Genomic DNA, 24,385 nt, shown 5'->3' with positions numbered 1-24,385 from the left:
CAGCCACAGCCCTCGGCAGCGCTGGTAACCGAGGTGGAGAAGAGGGCGGCCAGGCAGCCAGTCCGCACCCAGGGGCCAGGTCAAGGTGATCGAGTTTCTCGCTCCAGTCAGAAGCCCCATCACTCCTGGCTCCAGGGTCATACACTCAATCTTGGGGCTTGAGCTGTAACACGGTTCATTTCTGGGCCAAATCCCTGAAGCTGAGGGTTTATTTTTAAGGACAAGCAGTTTGCTGTTTTCAGCGTTTCTCATCAGAAATAGTGCAATTCAGCCCGATCTGCATGGGAAGCATAATTTATCATCTCACACAGATGGTTGACTAAGGGTGGGGAGGAGGTTTACTTTCCATTTTAGTTCAGCAAACATTTCCTGAGCCCCTGCGTGTGCCAGGCACAGGGCAAGGCAGTGGGGCTCATAGACCAGGCAAGCTCCTGATCCTTGAGACAGCCTAGGTAAGAGGAAACAGTGTCCCCCCCACCCACCCACCCGGCCAACCCCAGCTTTGTCATCAGACAACCCTGGCTGGGAATCCTGGTTCTACCATTTACTATTGGAGTCACACTGGGAAATTACCTCACCTCTTTTTAACCAAGGTTGGTCAACTCAGTTGATCTTTTCAAAAACCAACTTTGGTTTTATTGATTTTTTTGTTCTCTATTTCACTAATTTCATTTCTAATATTTACTTTTCCTTTCTTCTGCTTGCTTTGGGTTATTTTTTCCCCCAGTGCCTTAAAGTAGGTTAGGTTGATTTGAAACTCTCTTCCTTTTTAATATAGTCACTCACAGCTATAAATTTCCCTCCAAGCACTGCTTTACCTACATCCCCATAAGATTTCCTATGTTGTGTTTGTTTTCATTCCTCTCAAAGTACTTTCCCTCTTCCCCTTTGATTTCTTCCTTGATTCATTGGTTGTTTAGTAGTGTGTTAATTTCCACATATTCATGAATTTCCCAAAGTTCTTTCTGTGACTGATTTCTAGTTGCATTTCAATGTGATTGAAGAACATATTTTATGTAATTTCGATCTTTTCAAATGTGCTTGAGGCTTGCTTTATGGCTTAGCATAGCATATGGTCTGTCTTGGAGTGTTCCCTGTGCACTTTAGAAGAATGTGTGTTTCGCTGTTGTTGGATGGAACGTTCTGGAGATGTCTGTTAGGTCCAGTCAGCTTATAGTGTTGTTCAAGTCTTCTATTTCCTTATTCATCATTTGTCTAGCTGTTCCATCCATTGTTAAAAGTGGGGTATTGAAGGGCCCAAGCACTACTGTCAACTTGTTATATCATGTCTTGGAAGGAATAATGATTCCTGCCTTGCAGAGCTGTAGAGACCAAGAATGCAAAGTGTGGTGGCACAGCCATTCACACAGTGGCTATCGCTGCTGTGTCGCAGAACGACTGGACAGACTATAGCACGGTGGTACTGAGGATGTCCTCCAAAGGTGGTTCTAGGTTAAGCCAGCACAGCTTCAGCCCGAAAAACACAAGCTCTCTTAAAGAGAAAGATGAGGCTCGCAGCCTGTCTTTTTCGGTGGCCTTCTAGTCAAGATACGCAGATCTCCTGTCCAAAACACAAAAACTGAGCAGCAAACAATCTTAACTTCCCAACCTTATATTGCTAGCTAATGTCTAAAATTCCTTCATAGAAGGTTCTTGTGATAATTCATCCATCCATCCACCTACCCCTCCTTCTCAACACGTTTGTTAACCTTGTCTGGGCCAGACTCTACCCTGAGGACCGAGGATACTGAAACCAGACCTGCTGTAAAGGGCCCACCCTACCTGGGGAAAGACACTGATATGTAAACAGGTGAATAAAACATAGGCATATAAATTGCTGTTGTGAAGGAGCAAAAGGTTTGCAGGGCCCAGAAGAGGGAAGCGACCTGCCTGGTGTGGGAAAGAGAGGTCGAGATCAAGACAGCAAACAACAAACATTAACAAAACTGACCAGATCACCAGCAGCGGAGTCCCATAACCCTCCCTGCCCTGCCGGTCCTCTCAGGTAGGAGGGCCCCTGGGAGGAAAAGGAGGAAAACAAGAGGATGTTACACAAAGTGAGTCATCAACCTCAAATAACCAAGAACTGCAAAGGCAGAAAGTTCTTGACTTGGAAGTTTGCCAACATCAATGCTGCAAAAATAACCATGATGAATTCACATATTTCTGTGCGAGTATCGGTCCGCCATAACACTGAAATCTTAGCCATAGGAAATTGGAGCTTTTGGCCCCATATGTTCAAAATCATGCTCATATTTTGGTCAAGATTTTCTTAAAGAAGCTAAAAGCTCTATTTTCCTGCTGAGAGTGGTGCTGGTGTTCCATCCTGGCCTGGCGGGGACCACAGAGGAACAGCGCCTGCTCAGGGTTGAAAGGCAGGAGGTTTCGGGTCCCTGTCTGTTCGGGGTCTCAACCCCTACAGAAGAACTGATGCCACCGGCTAAGTCACTGGACACTTGTCATAGCCTAAAACTTAGCTAGTCACTAACACTTGTTGTATGCTCACTCGGTACACAGCAGGGAGAGAGAAGGGAGCCCAGACACCCACCCCTCCCTGGAAGAACTGCCAAGTCACCTGAACACACTGGAGAAAAAGAGTCATAAGACAGTTTTTAAAAATTAAGAGCCACCTAAAGTGTAAGGATGACCCGAAGGCTTCCTAGGGGCGGAGCTTAGGATGGAAAGCCACAGGTGCCGGGCCTGACAGACAGCTTAAGGGACTTGGACTCACCTCTCTGGGCTTTGGGTTTCTTATCTGCACACACACAGAAAAAATTAAAAATTCAACAAAATTAAAAAGAACTTTGGCTCTTACATGAGGCTGGATATAAACTATCGGGCTCGTGCAGGCATTCAAAAACGTGGTGTTCTCTTGCCCCCACCAAGGAGGCAGAAGTGACTCAGCCCCGTAAGGATGGGTGGCATCCTGACAGGCAGGGGGGAGGTGGGAAGGTCTGCCCGCAGGCAACAGCAGCCCTGCAGTCCCAGCTGCGAGAACACAGGGACGCAGGGGCTAAGTGCCTGCGTGCAAACTTGGGCCCTGCCGCCCACTTACCAGGAAATCCTAGGCAACCACTAAACACTGCGTGCCTTGGTGTCCTCATCCGCAAAATGGAAGAGCTAACAGAACCTCTCTCCTGGGGTGGTCAGAATTCTTCAACATGAGTAAGCACAGAACAATAGCTGGCACATAGTGAAGGGTCAACCGATGTCAGCTATTTTTCTTACGTACAGAGGGGTGTGAGGAGGCCCGAGATTCGGGAGGACTGGCAGATACGGGAGGTGACAGCAGGAGGGCGGGTACCAAATTTTAAAGAACCCTCAGTGCCCAAGGTAGTCTGGACTTAATTAAGGCAATAATGGCCCACGGCAGGTTCCGGAATGGAGGCTGTCATGGATTCATGGTAAGCTGAAAATGATAGACTCAAACGAGTTCCTGTCACAGCTTTACATGACACCAGAAAAGGCTGTTCTTGAAGAGTGACTCAAGTCTCCTCCCGCCTCTACCCCTCAAAGATGGCATTCTTTGGGGAGAAAAGCAGAAGCCAAACGACAGAGCATGTGTCTGCTCATTTTCCTGGTCTCTCATTTGCAACCCCAAGACATCACTTGGTCCTCAGGGAGACTGGCACTCGGGGCGGCCGATCATCATTCTGACTTCTCAAATTAAACAGCCATGAGCTACTTTCTGAAGTGACTAGGCTCATTGTTTGGGCTGTCTGTCCAAGCCCACACATCCTGCCCGCACCCCCACCCATCCCCACCCACGGGCAGGCTAAGTCAACTGGGATCATTCTGCAAATCTCCACCATGCTCTCAAAGGGCAATGCTGTAATTCCTGGGATCAGCGGGGAAGCGGCAGGAAGATGAGTGGGCGCTAACCCGCTACCCCACCTCACTTCATTCAGATCTGGGCCTTTAGAGACAGGCAGAATCAAAGGAAGTGACTGAGGAAGTGCATTCTGCATTCTAGAGATGGTAATGAGAATGGCAATTAGCATTCATGCAATTTTGACGTGTGTGGAAGTTCTTTGTACAGAGAACTCCAAATGCTGGGTCGGAAAGAAAGTGGGTGCTGTGATCTTATAAGTGCTTTGTAACAGAAGAAACCACTGGAGCACAAACTGTGCACAGCCAACTCCCGGGGAAAATCCTAATGCACGTTTCTTGGCCTTCAGGATCCACAAGAAAAGACCACAGACTCTGACAGATGTAATGGGAAATAATTCCTTTGAATCTATGATTTGCCTAGCAGAAGCGGGGGGGAAAAAAAAAGGAAAGTCAGGTAATCCTTAACTGACCCCAAGTGGTAAAAATATACCAGCCCAAGTGTTTAGGACTTTGTGGGTATTCACGGTGTGACATTAGCGCCACCTGGTGCACTTACCGGGGAAATGACAAACCACAGAACCACAAGAGCTAGCATAGGTGGGTCCTGCTGCCTTTAATCATTTTGTAGAGAAGTATTACTTCGGTGAGGGGTGGTGAGCTGACAGTGGTAAAGTAAATAACAATTTATGGGCAGAAAGATATGATAGAGTTTGTTACTACAACCAATAGAATTGACGTTTTAAGTGAACAGAATTTAAGGCTGTGTATAATCCAGTGTCTCCAAATTGCTAGCCTTCAAGTACCAAACAATACCTCAAAGCTTCCAGCTTGTATGACTACAGGTTAGCCAGCTCTGCCCCAAATATGTCCAAGAATTCTTGGGAGTGCCTGCTAAATCGGACTGCCACCAAGCCGGCCTGTCATTCTTTGTAAGCTTTGGTTTAGACAACTGCTCAGGGGTTTTCTGGTCCCCCACCCTAACCCCTGCAATTAGGGGTCCTAACCAAATCCCACACCCTCCAACACCATTTTGTCAAAACACAGCACCCTCCCTTTAATACCCAATTCATACTGACATACCTACTTGCTAACAAGATAGCAAATTTTTGAGGATTTCAAGGGGATCCCCATGTAGAAAAGGAAACCCCAAATTCATTATCGGACCCCATTGTTCCCACACTTAACTGACCCATTCCTCCCGGCAATCTCTCTCTGACTCCAACCTCCAACCAGGCAATTCCTATTCTGATCAGGATATCCGTGCCGGACCCTCTTCCCGGAGATCCTGACACACCACAAAAGACTGGGAAGCGCTCAACACCCAGTCTATTGCCTTCAGAAAGACAACCTCTGGCTGCCAAAGTCCTACTTTGGCGGTAGCCAGTATTTATGCTCTGATTGGGATTTAAGGAAACATACAGCTAACAGCCAACCAGAGCCTTTTCTGGTGAACAGGATGAGTTACCAAGCAGGGGAACACGATCAGAGGTACAATAACAGGTTGAACCAATGATTTCAGTAAGTCTATAAGGTAGCTCCATTTTTAGCAAAAGCAAAGTGGCAATGCCAAAAACAGAAGGAAAAGATTAAAGCATCCTTAAAAGATTTGTCTGAATCGTCAAAATCACTATTTTGAAGGAAACATCTGGCTACAAAATTTATTTTTAAGATAATCTCAGTTTCTCAAAAATGATAGGACGCCATTTTTATATATATATATATTTTCTCTACTATAACCTCTACCACATAACACAATATGCAGGGTTCCAGCCTGAACCTAAACTCTATTTAATCTTACAACATGTTTCAGCTTGGGTGTATGCAGAGGGCACACCCATCTGCAAAGGAATCAAGAACTAGCCAGAGTCAGGCTCCATTTAAAGCAGAGACTCCCGAGCCTCGAGCCTCGTAGCGGCTCACCATCACCTGGGGCACCAGGCCCTAGTCCAGAACAATAAAATCGGAGTTTCTGGAGGTGAAGTGCAGATACTGGCATTGTCTTCCAGAACTCCCCAGGTGCTGCCACTGTGCAGCTAGGGCTGAGAACCACCAGCCTACAGAAAGAAACAAGGTATCATTGTTAGTATAAAGGCCGCCGACCAGCACTGAACCACAGATGATTCTAGGACAGCAAGCCTCTCTCTCAGCTGTCCTTCTGAATTATCTCGCCTGGATCTTAGGGTAAAAGACTGTAGTGAGAATTATAGCTCTAAGAGCCATTTCTCTGGAATGGTGTTTCTTGATCTGTGGTTCAAGGTGCATCTGTGCCGCGATCTCCAGAGGAATGCGTTAAAATGCCGATTCCCAGGTCCCACCTGAGACCTACTGATCTGTGCATGTGATTAGCTAACGACAAGTCGAGGGCTGTTGCCAGGGTCAGATCCAGGCCTGTCCGACTCCCCGTTCTTTGAAATTCCCCTCAAACTGTTGACCAGTAAGAGTGGGATCTCTGTCAGGAAAACCAGAGCTTTAGATGACTTTAAATGAAAGGTAATTATTTAAAGCAATAGAACGGAAAACAACAGCAAAAATTCCCCTTCCACTCCTCCCTCCAAAGGAATCCTCTATCAATTACTTTAGAGGAGCCAAATAATATCCCTCCCTTTCCTTCCTGTTCCACCACATTCTTTCCCTTCTAACGAATATTCCTTTTCCCCCAAATAAGGTCACTTGGAAAAATCCCTGGTAGTTGTCAGCATCTATAGGAAAATAATAAAATGTCTCTGTAAGTGAACCTACCCCAGATCACATTTTCTATTTACCTACACAGTTCTCCTATCTTACCGATCTCATTCAGACTACAGTGAGGTGCATAGTTCCCTCCTAAGTCCAAAGAGTAAGGTAAAAAATGTTACTAAATGGTTCTACCCATTTAGAACTAACTGGAAACCCTTTTTTTTTTTTTTTTTTTAAATCCAGGCTATTATCAGTCACTGCTACACAAAATTCTACCTTGGGGGGGGGGGAGCAGTTTTGCACCTGATTTACAAGCTGGATCATTGTACAACAATGACGGTGGTGGTGAACGAGAGCGGTGAGAGCAAGGAGTCATGTGAAGAGAAGCCACATATAAGATTTGGGTGACCTCTGCCCGCTGGCACCAACTCACACACCACACCAAGAACAAGTATGAAAACAAACTTCCAATGCAACCAGTGCCATTTGTAAAATACACTGTGCAGAATATTCTTCCTGTCTTGTTAGTGTCCGTGTAAACCAATACAACCCTTGCAGGAAGTGATCTGGTAATGAACCTGAAAAAGAGTCAGAAGCATCACGCATTTTAATGCAACAATCCAGTTTCTCGAATCCAATAGCAAGCAATCCAAGAGATCAAACATGTTCACAGCAGTGAACAGTATAAATACTATAAAATATGCGACGAGCACCTCTTAGGTGCTGGACTTCGCTGAATGCTTAACACAACCCTTGAATGATGAGAATTACTTTCACCATTTCTATAAAGAAAGAAACTAAATCTCAAGAGAGGCTAAGGAACCGGCCTCTGTCATCTGGCTCCTATGGGTTAGGGCCAGAATCACCCCCTCGGGTTCACACCCGCCTCCATCCCCTTGGGGCTCATGGGCAGTAAGAACACAGCAGTCATGTAAATAACAGCACATTCCACAGATTACGGAGCCATAAAGTATTTACAAGGAAAATACTATGTCAAATGAAAATACAAAATTGTGTATACAGTAGGACCTAAACAGTACACCAAAAATTTCACACACAAAAAATGAACTAACATGTTAGTAATTTCCTCTGAGAGTGGGAACAGAAGTCAAAAGGATAGTAGGCACTGTTCTAACCAGAAATTTCCACTTCTGTTTATAATAGGAAAATATGTGCTCATGAGGTAAGCGAGGTTTTTGCAATTCTATAGCTAATGCCAGTGGCTAGAGTCCTTGAGACTCCGTTCTCTTGAACATAGTGGATCCACAGAGACCAGCTCACTTAAGTTTATTAGTATTTGAATTTGGGGAAAAAAAAAAAAAAAAAAAAGCCCCAAACACAAAACCAGTCACTATGAAAGTATAACTCTACCATAAATCAAAGCCTGAAGCTAGCTTCGAAGAGAACAGAATGAAAGACTAGATAATGAGGAGGAATGTGGCAAGACTGCTAGGCCCCAGGCCGTGCGGGGTATGTTGAAGGTGGGGCAAGTCTTTGTACTTCTGTGTAGCAGGGAGACAGACAGAATTCCAGGCGCAAGGTATGTGAGTGTACTTACAAGCTCTTACATGGTAAAGGCTGAAGCTATGAGTCAGAAAGACGAACAGGTGATGGTTAATATTTAATATGTCCCGGGCTTTCGTGCACCCCTCGTGTTCTGTATAAGCTGGGGTAGAGGCCTAACCATACGGTGGCTCGGAGACAATTAAGTTACACGAACGGGCGGGCCAGCCAGAGAGGGCAGCAGCTCCCCTCCAAGGTCCTCTAGGTTCCTTGTCCCTCTGCATTCCCAAAGTAGGACACTTTCCTAGCGTGGACAAAGGCTCACTACCACCACCTCCGAGGTACAGCTTGAGCAAGGAAAGGGAAGGCAGAGGACGTGAAGTTGTCGCATCACTTTGACTTGTACCCCACAGACTAGAACCTGGGGAAGGCAGTCCCTAGCTAGGAAATCCTACTGATGAACTCAGAAGGTTCTGTTTCTAAAAGGAAGAAGGGGGGCAAATAGAACCATCAGGGCTCAGTGACCACTTCTTTAAGGAGACTTTCAACAGTTCTCTACATTCTTAGCATGAATCCTGAGGCCTGAAGGAATGGGTATCTGGAGGCAGGGACTGAGAATAAAGGGAAGGGTTACCGGTGATGTGAGTACAAGGGGCCGGCCAAGTCTCCCGACAACCCCTCTGCTGGTCTGGGCACACAGTTTGCCCTCAGAGTTTCTGTGCAGGTCACTGCAGTTGGACAGTAATTTGCATCGGAAAAGCCAAATACCCACTTCCGGTCTCCATGCCTCCCTGGGCTACCCATTTGGACCTGAGGATCGTCTTCTAATGGGAGACAAGAGTAAAAGCTGAGACAGGAACCCAAGTTCCAGCTCCACTTCTCCAAACCAGGCCACGTGGGCATGCATTCCTCCAAACTGTGCTTCTGCCTCTATAAAATTCCTCCAAACCGTGCTTCTGCCTCCCCCAGCTCCAGTATTTAAATGGTCCAGATCTCAGTCTTTTCCTTGCTGTTATGTTGGTTAAAATAACCCCTTTCTAAAGCAGTGATTAATATGCGTGGACGCTGTGGAGCGCTGTCATCGCACAGCTCCGAGATCAGCTGGGGCGGTTCTAGGACATCTCCAGAGAACGTGGTCTAAATGTGAGAGGATGCTATTCTCATCATTTCGCACAAACTGTGACTCAAAATCTACGCAATGGTTCTCCCACTGTTACTGTCTACCCTGAGTTTCACTCAAGATTTTGTTTAAAGAAAATATTTCTGTGCTCAAAGGTTTAGAAACCATCATACAAGAATTTATAATAGCCTGTGTTCTTAAAGAATCCTAGCACAGGAATAAGACTTTATTAACTAAGAGTCAAAAGGCATACAATAACAATTCAAATTTATCTCTTCTCTTTTCCTTTGGGTATTGTAGGCAAAAGGGACTGAAGAAACATATTCCAAGGACTATGTTTAATTTTACAACATAGAGGAACAGGGTGCCTGGGTGGCTCAGTAGGTTAAAGCCTCTGCCTTCGGCTCAGGTCATGATCCCGGGGTCCTGGGATCAAGCCCTGCATCGGGCTCTCTGTCAGCAGGGAGCCTGCTGCCCCTCCTCTCTGCCTACTTGCAATCTCTGTCAAATAAATAAATAAAATCTTTAAAAAAATAAAAAATTTAAAAAAACATAGAGGAACAGTAAAATAGTTTTATCTTTATAGTAACTATCCTCTGGAAAGAAAGGTTCTTAGAAACAAGACAAACCTTCCAAAACACATCCTTGCTGTAACCATCACACACTACTCCTCCTCAATCCTTAGACACAGAACCTTTCCTCCCTCTCTAAAAAATCCAGGCCCCCAAAACTAACCAAGTGGTCCTTCTGCCTTAGGATCATCCAATTTTCTTTCCTGTCATGAGTCTCCTCCAGCTTCAGCTTATACCTAGGCAACTATAACCATCTCAAGAACATCTGCATCTGGGATCGCTTCCTATGATAAATTCCACCCAAGAAACCACTGGTGGTTCCCCACACCCCCTCCGCCAAAATCACATACCCAGAAACTTTACTTGGTCAACCCATAGTTTTCTTGAAAAAGAAAACCATCAAATATAAGACACAAACCTTCATAAAAATATAGTCATCAAATTTATTATTCTCATTAGGTTGCCATTTTATGAAGAATTCCTAAGATTAATGTTTCTTGACATGCAAGAGTCAGCATTAATAGCTCCTGTTACTATAAATACTACTGCTTGGAAGCAGTACAACTGTTCTAGAGTTTGAAGACTACAGACTTTTATTATTCAAATCTTATCAGTGTATGTTAAAATCAGAAGGTTCGGAACAGCTGGTTAGGAAGGTAGCCAAGATGCAGGAAAGATGTCTGAGCCTCCTTTTCAAGGGCAGCCAACTCTTGAACCGTAGGTGCCAAAATATCCACATGGCCTTTATAGTTTCCACCTGCATCACACACACAAATTATAAAGTAATGTAAATGACATGCTTGAAATAACTTGTCAGCAATACTTTGGCTCAATTACATCCGCTCATACATTGCTCCTAGCAATAAAAAATGTACTACTGGGCAAGTCATCTCCACAAGTGAGTTCTAAAGACGTTAAATCCACAGAAATGAATGATCAGGCCTAACAGTGTCCCAAGGCCCCTAGCAACCTCCCGCCTCTCCTTTTTTTTTTGGTTTGGAAACCACTAGCTCAGTAGCCTGAGCTAATGAGAATCTTAAAAAAAAAATTTCAGAAATGAGCTAAGGGCATTCCAGGCAAAGGAAACAGTATGCTGGTTTACCACTTGATATTAAATCAAATGTTTTCAATTCTTTGTTCAAAATCGCCATTATACTGGTTTCCTAATAACTCTAAAAACGTTCAACTATTCTTTGTGACATTAATACCTCAAGAGAAACAGCTATGCTTCCATCCTTCATTCACATACAAATCACACAACCCAAAAATGCTACAAGACACGTATGGATAAAGTGCTATGAGAATAATGAGGAAATGATTAATAAACTAAAAATAGACACTAACCATGATGAGATGAAATTACTCTCTTCTACACACAGACGCCCAAGAAGGACACATTCACATTTAGAATAGAAATAAAAGGAACTCAAAACTCACCACCAGCAGCCCTTTTCTGACCATAGGTGACTTTCCCGTCAAATTCATCCACTGGTACCTTTATATCCGGTTCAACCTGAGAAATGGTGCAATTCAGATGCTCTTCTATCTCAGACAGCAACTAAGATGGGAAAGGAAATATAAAAAGCATTTTCAAATAAAAATCTCATTTAGACAGAGTTGCACTTTAACGATGTCCAATGAAACTAGGAAGACTATAATAGTATAAATGGAAGTTAGATTTCTGAAGAGATAAATTCACAAGTTACCACTTACAAACTATAACTAACATTATAATCAATTATTACTTTTCCTCACATCTAACAAATAAAGCTAAGGTATTACTTTTATAATTAATTGTGGTCTATTGTTGCCAATTTCGTACATTCCTTAGGAGTCTTACCTGCATCTCATTGTACCATATAGTACAGCCACCGTCTTCCTTGAGTCTTGTGTTATAACACCCTTTTCCACGGCTGCTACATACATGGTACCAAACCTACATGAAATATGGAAAAAATATTAACATATATGGAGACTGCAACCTGCTAGATATTTTTATGCTCAATTAGTTTTTTAAATATTTTCTATCCCCAAGGACAAGAAAAACAGACTGCAGTATTGTATGTCATCCAATGACTTCCACCATTCAGGAGCTCATTAACTAGGTCTTCTAAAAGACTTCTTTTTGAGAATGATCCTGAAGTTTTCCTAAAATGCATGCCAATTACAGAAAGGAATTCTCAGATAAAAACAAGGATGAAAAACTAAATACTGGAGAATACTCTATCAAAATTATATCAAAAAGTAAAGTCCAAATGCTCTCTATAATAAATACCAAAAAGCAAAATGAACAACTATTTTGGACAATGAGCTTATGGGAGTTCCTTATTCTTGAAACGGTTTGGTAAAGTTTCATCAAATTATACTGCAAAATCACAAGTTAAACCCTCTACCACAAAAGTTCTCTGTGGCATGCTGTCAGGGAGGGTTTAAATAGTTTTTGGTGAAATCAAGTACACTAAGGCTATTAGTGAAAATTATATTTTGCATTTTTCCTTTCTAAACTACATCCTATTGCTGGTCCATACAAGACTATAGAGAAAAAAGATGCCATTAAAAAGTTCACTTATATCCATATGCAACTGAATTCAATGTAAATGGAAAAATCAAACTGCTCTTACTTACAACATCTAAAACGACAACAAACAATGAATATAATATAGCACTGAGAAGATTACCTTTTCTTTCTCTGTTGCTACCAAGGAAATGGCCAGACCCATCCTGAAAAGTTTTAGAAGTCTTTATTAGACTTTACTCCTGAGGCATAAAAGCATGAAAAGAAAAAAAAAAAAAATACAGCAATACCTTTCAGCTCTTCCTACTCTGCCAATTCGATGTACATAGTTTTGCTTTTCATCAGGCAAGGTGACATTTATAACTGCAAATAAAAGTAATTATTACCAATTGCCATTAGTTTCTAAAATTTTCAACCATATTAGATGTTTGATGTTCTAAATATTTCAAAAACACTAGAGGGTTCACTCTGAATTCCATAAAATTTAAACTGAAGTTACAAAACCTTTCTTTTACCATAAGGAACACCGTGAATATCAATTCCTCTGGCGGCTACGTCGGTGCAAATCAAGAATCTTACATCTCCTTTCTAAAGAGAACAGAGAGGGCAGAAAGGACTTTATTATGGCATATGCTAAAAAATAAATACAAATACTACCATTCCACTGAGACCACTAACTAATGTGTTACTATCAGATTAGAGGTCCAGATACTCATAATTCACTGGACCTTGTCTTAAATTTTTAAGTTATGATCTACTAAAACAAGACATTTAAGGTGAATAAATCAGTAATTGGATTCATTTTTATTTGCTTTTTTCTCACACCAAAGATAAACTGCTTATAATTTGGATTTATCTTTAGAAATCCTGACTGTTAATGCCAAAGCAAGTTTATAAAATTTAAAAAAAAAGGGGGGGGGGAGAAAATAGGAAAAAAATGTTAAAATATAAACATTATCTTTACCTTGTATTAAAATAAATTCAGAATACCAGGCATTTCACCTTGAGGTTACACTTTTTGTGACAACAGACAAAATTCTAAGACAAGGGAACAGAGAGTGGGCCCCAGGGCTCTCACCAAGGAAATACAAATTAGCCTTTGCACGTCATTTGTGCCTCAAGGCAGAGCAAAGTTAGACACAGAGTGGGGAAGGAATGCTGACCTGGGGTCCAGCGTACGAGCCTGGGTAGAGAAGGGCAAACATACACACACTGAAATGCGACCACACAACATGCTCCCATATGCACATTCTGCTCACATGGAAGCATAATCCAAAGTTCCTAAGCTCAGTACTTTCCACCTTCTATTCATACGATGGGTCTGAGAGAAAATGCTATTTGTACTCTGCACTGGGGTGAACACACGATAAACAACGAGAATGCTGTGGGTGGAGGCTCCTGCCCTTGTGTTCGAGACGGCTCAAACCCTCCCCACCTCCACCGAGAGCTAACCCACCTGTCCGCGGGCTGCCAGCATGAAAGTGCGCCACAAACAGTTACAAGTGTTTTTAATCCCACAAAACCGTACTCTTGCTAACCTCTCTTAAATTAATCTACAAATTAACTTCGCTATGGGTATTACTACGAACTGTTAAAAAAAAAAAAATAAGACTCACAGACATGGTTTAACTATCCCATGACACTTCTCTTAAAAATACCTACCTGAAAGAATTCAACTAAGACTTAAGTTGAAAATTCTTACCATAGTAGTGTTGCACGGAGAACATGTAACTGACCACTACATACTAAAGATGACTAAGCCCTGTCATCAAGGATATATCAACAGAGCAAAAATCTTTTGAAATTTCGAGAACAAGAATCGCTTTAATAATACTAACTGTAACTGATTAAAATTGGCTACGATTCCCTCCTTAGCTATTAAGGAAATGCAGTCAACTAAATAGCAGTACCTTAAATCTTTCCAAATTTTGCTTCCTTTCATGAGGCTTTCTGTCCCCGTGAAGACAAACACATGAGAACTGATGTCCTTTTTTATCAGGTCCTGGTGAAGAGCACATTAAACAGTTAACCTTGGAAAACAATACACCAAAGACTGTATCAAAAAACCAATAGCATTCCGACTACAATGGTGCCATATAATTCCACAGAACTCTACACCCCAATTTGCCACAAACCACAGTTAACACAATTTCTGTCATAAGTGAAATGCCATTAAAATAAACTCCAGGAGCATTAAAACTGATTTACTTTGAAGGATATTTTTAAGTCACTCTTCCTGATGTATAGCAGACAGAACAGTATACCAAATGTGTTACTAAAAGGAAAACCTATGTGTATACCAAGAACCTCTCCGATCCCATATAAAGAAAGCTAAGAACCAAAAAAGCAGACAAGAAAGATCAATCTTGGAAGGACCAAAATAGGCATGATGAACTTCAGGCCCTTACTAAAGGCCACGCCCACGAGCCTACCCCAATCAGAATGTCCTAAGAGCTTCATGATCTGGTACCCTGGCCAAAGCAGATTAGGAGCAGCAAACTGGTAGGATGGAGAGGCATATACACTGGAAGCCAATTCTAAAAAAGAAACTCAAGTAGATACAGTAAGAAAATCCATCCAGTCCTGATCAGAGTAAGAATAAACAGCCGTCAAGAGCTCAAAAGAACCCGTAGGCTCCAGCAGGAATGCAGAGTAACAATTACACCATAACTAACTACTCTACATAGTAAATTTTAAGTTCAATAAAATTACTTCAGCATTCAAGAAAAATATACCATGAAAGCTACCCACCCAAAATGAATACAAGAACTAATTTTGCAGAGAATAAATAATAGCTAATCAGAACTTCCAGAGGCCTACCCCTTAGGCCTTACTGCATTCTGAATTCAAGTTGTTTAGGGGAGTATCACACACACACACACACTCCTACTCCCTAGTCAAGCCGTGTATAGAAAGAGGAGGAATCCTTTATTTTCCTCTGTTAAACCTCTGAAGTTCTGGTATAAACTGTGTTACTTTGGTAACCCAGGTGTCCCGAGCAATGGCTTTTCTAACCAAATAATCAAATTCTCCATTTAAAACCAACATGGACAGGAAGAAGTATTACAGAACAGTCACTATAACTAAAACAACCAAGCAAGGTTGTTTGCTAGGACTTGGGGGCAGCAGGGGCGGGGACCGGATGGTACTAAACTGTTCACAGTGATGAGCAATAGAACCTATTCCTCATATAACCATCAGTTCAAACTATTTAAACTGTTTGAGTTTTCTGGCTCCCTGACGTACACCAATTATAAAAAGAGATGTGCCTGGGGCCCCTGGGTGGCTCAGTGGGTTAAGCCTCTGCCTTCAGCTCAGGTCATGATCCCAGTGTCCTGGGATCGAGTCCCGCATCGGGCTCTCTGCTCAGCAGGGAGCCTGCTTCTTCCTCTCTCTCTCTTTCAGCCTGCCTCTCTGCCTACTTGTGATCTCTGTCTGTCAAATAAATAAATAAAATCTTTAAAAAAAGAGAGAGAGATGTGTTCGAGTTCTCCCCACTATGAAAGCAGGATTCATCTGTTACCAGGATACATCTGTCAATTTTTGCTTTATATATTTTTCAACATTTTCAAACACAGCAACAATGAAAAGATCTCAAAGTAAATAGCTGTATTTTCACCTCCTAGATTATACCACTAACATTTACTATATTTACTTTACTGCCTGTCTAGCTCTTTTTCCTATCAATTCATTTTTCTATTTTTGATGCATTTCAATATAAACTGCAAATATCTGTACAGTTCAGCATGCATCTCATTAACTAGAATGCAGTTATTTGTCTAGGTTTTATGATTTTCCCTCAAGGTGAAAGTTACATACAAGGAAATGTACAAATCTTAAGCGGACGTCTGGTGAGTTTTGACAAACGCACGCACCTATGCAAGCCCAAAGTCCTATCAAGATAGAAAATATGAATGTCACTCCCCAAAGTACCCCCATTCCCATTATGCTGGGGAAAAACCAATGTTGTGGGTTTCTTCCCCTTTCAGATTAATTCTGACTCTTCTAGAACTTCACATAAATGGAATCATACAGAATATAGGCTTGTATAAAGAATCTTTCAGGGACGCCTGAGTGGCTCAGTGGATTAAGCCGCTGCCTTCGGCTCAGGTCATGATCTCGGGGTCCTGGGATCGAGTCCCACATTGGGCTCTCTGCTCAGCAGGGAGCCTGCTTCCCTCTATCTCCCTCTCTGCCTGCCTCTCCGTCTGCTTGTGATTTCTCTCTGTCAAATAAATAAAAAAAAAAAAAAAAAAAAGAATCTTTCATTCTGCAAGATGTCTGAAATTCACCCACAGCTGCTGAGTCCACCAATAGTCCATTCCTTTGTATCACTGAGCAGTATTTTCAGTGACTAAATATTTCACATCTGGTTTAAGCCATTTCCCTACTGACAGCCACCTGGTGTATCTTCAGTTTGGGGCTATTATAAATAAAGCTGCTATGACCACTCTTGCTCACAGCTTCTGTCAATAACTCTTGGATAAACTTTATTTATCTCGAGTAACTAGGAGTTGAATTACTAAGCCATAAGATAGCAATGTTAATTTTACTTAAAAATGTAAGACCAGGGGAGCCCGGGTGGCTCAGTCAGTTAAGCGTCTGCCTTTAACTCAGGTCATGATCCCAGGCCCCACATCCAGGTCCCGACTCAGCGGGAAACCTGCTTCTCTCTCTTCCTCTCCCTCTGCCTGTGTTCCCTCTCTCACTATGTCTCTGCCAAATAAATAAATAAATAAAATATTTAAAAAAAAAAAAAAAAAACAAATAAAAATGGAAGCCCTTGTACCGACATGGCTGTCCAGCAACAGTGTGAGTACTCCAGCTGCTCAACAACCCCGCCAAAAAGTGGCCTTGGATTTTTAATCTAGCCATTATAATGAGTGTACAGTGCTACTATGCTGTGATTTTGCATATCCCTAATGACTGAGATGTTGAGCATCTCTTCATGTTGGTTTATATGTTATAAGGAGCGTAACACTAGAATCATCCTATCTATACTCATTATAGATTAAATATTTGATTACATAGGGACTTTATTTCTAGTTAATATTTGTCTTAAATTCTACTGCATCTCTTGTTAACATAGCTAGACCGACTTTCTTTTCACTGGTAGTTTAGATGATACATATATTTTTTCAGCCACTTTCAATCTCTCCATGTCCTCAGGTTTTAAGTATATCTCTTATAAATAGCAAACAGCTAGATTTTATCCAGTCTAACCATCTTTTAACCAAGGACTTATATAGTGTTTACACTCAGATTTTTCCACCAGCCATCTTACTCTGTAATTTCTAACCATTCTGCTATTTCTTATTATTTTTCCTCTAGCTTTCTTAGCCTTTTTAAGATATTTTTTTTCTCCATTTATTGGCTTAGAAAATATACATTCTCTTATTTAATGATTATAACTTGAAATTTTAACATTAAAGTTAATCAATAACATTACCCTTCTTCCAAATGGCAGCAGGACCTCAGAACACTGTAATGCACCTGTACCTGCGTGGAAAGCCCTCACTGTCTGCCTGGGGCTTATCCTATGAAAAAGTACTAGATAAGCACAGATACTTACAATGCACCACTGCTACTTTAAATTCTGTGCATGCATTCGAGACTGCATCAACATGAGACTAATAATCTATTAAATGAGGAAATAAACACAATTTATTTCAAGTGAGGAAAGATTACCTCCTCCTTGTTGCATAAAATATTGCTCCAAGTTATCACAGTCAATTTTGGTTCTACAGAAGATAATTGCTTGATCCATCTTGTGTTCCTTGATGGCCCGGACAGCATACTCCCCCTTCAGGATTTTAATAGCTTCAGACCACATCTCTTGAATACCATAACAACAACAAAAACAGAAAAAGAATTTCAATCTAAAACTGATATAAACACACATAATTACAGTCACAGACTTACTGCTTAACTCACCTACAACACTTGGCTTTAATAAAAAATAAGTGAGATTAAGATAGGATGAAAAGGTGAGAATATCCATTCACTCATTTATTCCTGTTTCTGTTAATGTGCATTTGTGCCACCTTATGGGCACCAAAACACCTATAATCGTACCTCTTATGAGGGAAACAGACATATAACCACAAGCAAACAGAGCTTCATACCTACAACAAAACTCTGTTCCTATCTCTCATAGACAACTAATCATATGCTGCCTTGCATTAACTCCCCTAACTGCTCAATAAATGTTTACTCAATTATTTTAACCCCTTTTAAAAATAATCAATGTACTTCTTAAATTTAACATCAGAAAGTTCATACTTCTTTTTTTTTATTTTTTTTTTAAGATTTTATTTATTTATTTGACAGAGAGAGATCACAGTAGACACAGACGCAGGCAGAGAGAGAGAGAGGGAAGCAGGATCCCTGCTGAGCAGGGAGCCCGATGCGGGACTCGATCCCAGGGCCCTGAGATCATGACCTGAGCCGAAGGCAGCGGCTTAACCCACTGAGCCACCCAGGTGCCCCAGAAAGTTCATACTTCTAAGGAATAAAAAAACTGTATGTCAAACGAAGTCCTTTCTTAGCCATCACCCCCCATCTGTTTCAGTGGGAAGCTAATGCTACAGTTACCAACTAATGGGAAATTTTAATTCTGTAACCCACCATATTTCTAAAGTCTCTCTAGCCATATCTAATTGTTATATAAACTAAGCAAAACATTTACAAGAAAAAATACATGAAGTAACAACTTATACTTTATAAAATGTATTCTCAAACAGTGGGAGGACACATTATTTTGAATCATCAGTGTCTCTGCTCCTCTCCAACAAAAAGGCTATTTGAGCATACACCTTATAAATTTGGAACTGCACATAAAACTGAATCCAAAGGGACTCTATTTAATCAAGATTTCAGAAAATTCACCTTTCAGATACTTGCCACAAACCTACACATGGATCCAACCGTGAAGCAAATGCAGTCTCACCCTCCCCAATGACCCACGTGAGACATCAAACATCAAACATGCAGCCTAATGGGTCTGAGATCTACTCAACATTCGATAAGCACTATCCTTGCAAAAGAATGTACACTCATAGGGCGCCTGGGTGGCTCAGTGGTTAAGCCGCTGCCTTCGGCTCAGGTCATGATCTCAGGGTCCTGGGATCGAGTCCCGCATCGGGCTCTCTGCTCGGCAGGGAGCCTGCTTCCCTCTCTCTCTCTGCCTGCCTCTCCGTCTACTTGTGATTTCTCTGTCAAATAAATTAATTAATTAATTAATTTAAAAAAAAGAATGTACACTCATAGATCTTTAAAATATTATGAACCTGAAACAAACAGTCTCTGCTCTGCAAATAAATATCTTCACTGAATTAAATGTTCACCTTTTTAAAAACCAATAAATATTTAATGATCTAATGATATTCAGTTTAGGAGGATGAAAACGGCCTAGAGATGGATGGTGGCCATGGATGCAAAGTAGGAATGTACTTCATGCCACTGAACTTGATCCACTTCAGAATGGTTAAAACGGGAAATTTTGTGTTAGATATACCTTACCATTTACAAAAAGAATGAACTATTTCAAGATAATTTCTGTATCTTCCACAAAGTTGTAAGCTAAAGACATTTTCCTTTATTACTTAATTCCCTCAGTGAAGAATCTATGTGACATTTCTCCAGAAATTCAGGACCAATATAAAATCTGTTGCCAGAGAATTATGCTAATATCCTATGGTAAAAAAAAAGAATTCCAAAATCCAAAGTATGTGTGACCTAGCTGTCAGGAGACTAACATCTGAAATTCAGTGATTAATGCTGCTCTTAGCTGACTGGTATCAACATTTCCCTCATCTCCTTATTATTTTTGGTGCTTTTATCTTCAGATTTCCTGTTCTAATTTTATAGGTCACCTCAAATCCTTCATGAGAATAGATGGGGCATAAATTCAATTAAAACAAACCAATTCGTTTTCAAAATCTTTCAAAACCATTCATTAATTCATTTGCCCATTCATTCATTCACTCACTTAATCACTCATTCAACTTACCTGGACTATTAGCACCAGGCCTTGTGTTATCTTTTGCATGTACATCATCAGTCTATTAAAAGAAAAGGTTAACAAAGGGTAGCAAGTGGTTAAGTAAGGATTCCAAACAGGTATCATTTTTTTAAAGGGAAAAATGTACCTAACTTTAGACTGCATTTCAGACTAGGCAAAAGCATTCTTCAGATTTAGAAAACCCTTTATTAACTGTAAGTCTAAGACTAAGCAATTTTAAATGTAATAAAAATGGCTTTTAGATGTAATAAAAAAGGTGGCTTTTAGAATATTATATACTTATAATATACATCACACCCTTATTTTATAAAGGTAAATCTAAGAACAGCGGAGGGAAAAAACACTAGATAGACACATGAAATTTCTTTTTAGGAAAATAAGGAACCTCAAGAGGACACTAAAATATTATTGAAAACAGCATCATTGTATCTGAAATTAGATCTAGGTATATATATTATCCTACTCATTTATCAAAATTACATCAAGGAAGATGATCATTGAAAGTAATTCTTATAGAGGGGGTGCCTGGGCGGCTCAGTGCCTTCGGCTCAGGTCATGATCTCAGGGTTCTGGGATCAGGTCCCGCATCAGGCTCTCTGTTCAGCAGGGAGGCTGCTTCCCTCTCTCTCTCTGCCTGCCTCTCTGCCTACTTGTGACCTCTCTCTGTCAAATAAATAAAATCTTAAAAAAAAAAAAAAAAAAAAAGTAACTCTTACAGAGAAAAAAATAAAAGCCCATCACTTATTCTGTGCTCTCAAGGCCTAACCTTTTGCAGTCACTGGGTGGATTCTCTTTTCTCAGGTACAGTATCTGGCTATAAGCATCACTAAGAGCCCAAGGTTAAGCTAGTTTATGTAAGTTTTATTCCCCATAAATGTTAACAGTGTGAAGTACTCACTCTAATGTGGTTTTTCCCAAGCCTTTCCCAGAGTCTGTCAGTTTTGGGATTCACCGGGACAACCACATGGTGAACAGTGTCCGGAACGGAGTCTTCTCCTTTTAAATCAACCCAGGTGGGAAAATGCATTATCTTCTCAGACAGCTTCTTCACATCAAAAGAATGCAAAGTAGCAGAGCAAACAATCACCTAAGAGGGAAAAAAAAGTTTAGATCAACTTTTATTTTACAGTAATAATTCCACCATATGAATACTAATGTGGGCCCCAAAGCATGTTAACCTGGAATCTACAGATGAGTTTAATACCGAACCCTGCAGCAGCAACTGGTGACAGAACTCTGGGCTGGTTAATCTCTCTGAACTACAATCCCCTCGCTCACAGTCCGTCCCCTGGCTCCCACTGAGTCCCCTCGCTGCTACGGGAACCATGCCATCGATTCCACAAGGTCCTACGAAGACTAAGATGAAGAGGTTACTGTTTGTTCCCTTCTCTCCCCCTTAAAGCCTCTTCTACCTCTCAAATTCTTCCTAGGAACTGAAGGTGAGAAAAATAAGAGTAATATTTTAAGAAATAATGACAACAGCTGTTTTCAACAGCTCATGATATTGCCCCCTCAAACACGAAGCAGTCCTCCTCACAGTCCGAAATATAAACTCTAAATGCTCTGTAGAAAAAAAACAACTAAGAATTTTTTGCTTATCATCTTCTGTGACACCTAATTTTCTTTAGTTCCCTTCTTCTTCATTTCTATGTGCAGCTTTCAAGACCATTTCTTTGTGTGTACTATTTACACAGGTAATAAAGAAAATGTTTTATTTGGCAGTTAATGTAATCATAAGACACCAAAACAAAATGTAGAACAAAACAAAATAAGCATTAACACATAACAACTGTCCACATGTATTTTAAGATGCATCTGTCATTTCATACCTGAAGTCTTTTCCCATCAGAGGTAATCTGAGGAATCTGATTATGAATCCTATTTATAAAATCAGAGTAACCTTGAGAAAGAAGCCCATCCTGAATGAAAAGCAAAGAAAAGCATAAATTTTTTAATCAATACCTGAATCTTTCTTTTGTAAATCAAGTGTAAAAAGATAATGGGAATGTATTCATAAACATACATATCCCCATATTCTCAAAATGATTATTTCCCATCAGATGAAGACAAGTTATAAATTCAACTTTAATTCCATGTGACTAGAATATAAAAAAGCTGACCATAAACAACCCAAAAACTATACTCCAGTATTCTAAAATGAATACTAGAGATGACAGTTTCTATCACATATCCTTAAACATATAATTTTAATATGAAAAAATGAAAACAAAAATCCTCAGTATTAAAAAACCACTTCAACTCATACTGAAAATACTTTGAAAGTATGTCTCAAGAGCTTCCAAGAAGATGGAGAAGGGAGTTGAGGGAAATTGGAAGGGGAGGTGAACCATGAGAGACTATGGACTCTGAAAAACAATCTGAGGGTTCTGAAGGGGCGGGGGGTGGGAGGTTGGGGAAGCCTGGTGGTGGGTATTATGGAGGGCACAGACTGTATGGAGCACTGGGTGTGGTGCATATACAACGAATTCTGGTACACTGAAAAGAAATTGAAAAAATAAAAAATTTTTTTAAAAAAAGAGCTTCCAAGACATTAATGTTCTTAGACTTTACATTGTACAACTCTAACATAAAAAAATAACTATAATGTGTAAAATAATCTATGTATCAACAAAGATAGCTATTTGGAGTAAAAAACAAATCTACATATCTAGTCACAAGAGTGGTTAAATAAACCATGAAATATCCATATAATAGACCACTAGACAGCCTTTAAAAACTGTTCACAAATAAGGACATGAAATACTTAAGAGACTTTATTAAGAAAAAAAAAAGTTTTCCTAGATTCACATAACTTGATTTACCATGTAAAATAGTATTTATATAAATACAAGGAGTGGATGAAAATATACCAAACTACTAGTAATGATTATTTCTAGGTATTAGAATCATGACTGAATTGTGGTTTTTTTCCATCATTTTACATATTTTATCTCCCGAAACACAAGCAAAAAAATTTTTTTAAAGTACGACTATATTTCAACATACAGCTTCATCCAGGACCAGGAATCTAACTTGGGATAAGTTCAGCTTTCCAGTTGACACCAAATCATCTAGTCTTCCTGGAGTGCCAACAACTATATCTACCTGAAAAATATCAAAAGCACCTAATGAAAACCAAACCACTATTCTGATCACTGTAAAACAGCAACAAACGGTGGTTTACTTACGGTGAAATCATCATCAGCTCGAAATTCTCAGAACAGGAACTGTAGATAATGCCCTATTACCATACCTGTATTTGGTTTGGAATTAATGTGAAGATTTTGGATAACTGATTTCGACATCCTTAACTGTTACGTACAGTCTAATACATAAAATTTGTATTCTGTGAGTGAATGAATTTTTGGGAACTCTGAAGTCCAGCCAGATTCAAACGCCAGCTCCACCACCCAGCGGTGTGACCTCATCTCTTCTACTTTCAACTTTCCCTTTTTTTGAAATGGGCAACACCTTTGGCGATGCAAGATGGCTCTGACAACTGATACAACACCGTGCTAATGTTTTAAAACTACTGTTATCATCTCATGACCACAAAAGGAAACACTACTATTATTATTCGTTTTTGTTTTTGTTTTTTTTAAGTAGGCTCCATGCCCAGTGGGAAGCCCAAAACAGCCCCAGGGGGGCTTCAGCTCATGACCCCAAGTTTAACACCTGAGCTAAGAACAAGAATCGGATGCTTCACTGACTAAGCCATCCAGATACCCTAAATATTCATATTTTTACATGAGGAAACTGAAGTTTAGAATACTAAAAATCACAAGAACTTAAATGATACAGCTTGTAAGTATCCAAATTGGAATTTCAAACTTGGTACAAACAAGAGAAAAGGTCTAACTCAAGAACAAGGTTTATTTTAACTTTTTATTATAAAAATTCTCAAACATACTCAAAGGGAAGAGAATAATAAACTCCACACCAGTACAAACAATGAACAGTATTTTACATTCACACATGCATCTTTTAATCAAGTTCACAGTGATCAGGAATATGGGTTTTAAAGTAAGCGCTACCTAGAGGCTATAAGATGTTGGGCAAGTGACTTAATATTCAGTATAAGTCCTCTTCCTAATCTATAAAAATGGGGAGAATACTATTTCATTAGTACTGATAACTATAGGCAA

General features: G+C 40.4%; 1 protein-coding gene across 1 annotated transcript in view; it reads right to left on the bottom strand.

Moving 5' to 3' along the window:
• Positions 1-10,131: 10,131 nt before the first annotated feature.
• The window catches only part of DDX1 (DEAD-box helicase 1), a 34,253-nt gene continuing 19,999 nt past the window's right edge, over positions 10,132-24,385 (bottom strand). The window contains exons 15-26 of the mRNA XM_082744161.1: positions 23,247-23,345; positions 22,070-22,159; positions 21,139-21,327; positions 20,229-20,280; positions 17,906-18,052; positions 14,128-14,219; positions 12,733-12,805; positions 12,508-12,580; positions 12,381-12,423; positions 11,543-11,638; positions 11,140-11,260; positions 10,132-10,459 (exon numbers count right to left, since the gene is read on the bottom strand). Coding sequence (XP_082600287.1) covers positions 10,329-10,459; positions 11,140-11,260; positions 11,543-11,638; positions 12,381-12,423; positions 12,508-12,580; positions 12,733-12,805; positions 14,128-14,219; positions 17,906-18,052; positions 20,229-20,280; positions 21,139-21,327; positions 22,070-22,159; positions 23,247-23,345 — 1,206 coding nt within the window. The 3' untranslated portion in view covers positions 10,132-10,328. The remainder of the gene's footprint in view (positions 10,460-11,139; positions 11,261-11,542; positions 11,639-12,380; positions 12,424-12,507; positions 12,581-12,732; positions 12,806-14,127; positions 14,220-17,905; positions 18,053-20,228; positions 20,281-21,138; positions 21,328-22,069; positions 22,160-23,246; positions 23,346-24,385) is intronic.

This window comes from Mustela nivalis (genome assembly GCF_964662115.1).
Source record: "Mustela nivalis genome assembly, chromosome: 8".
Taxonomy (NCBI): Eukaryota; Metazoa; Chordata; class Mammalia; order Carnivora; family Mustelidae; genus Mustela; species Mustela nivalis.
Note: the sequence above shows the minus strand (reverse complement) of the source record. Positions and strands in the feature narration are given on the sequence as shown.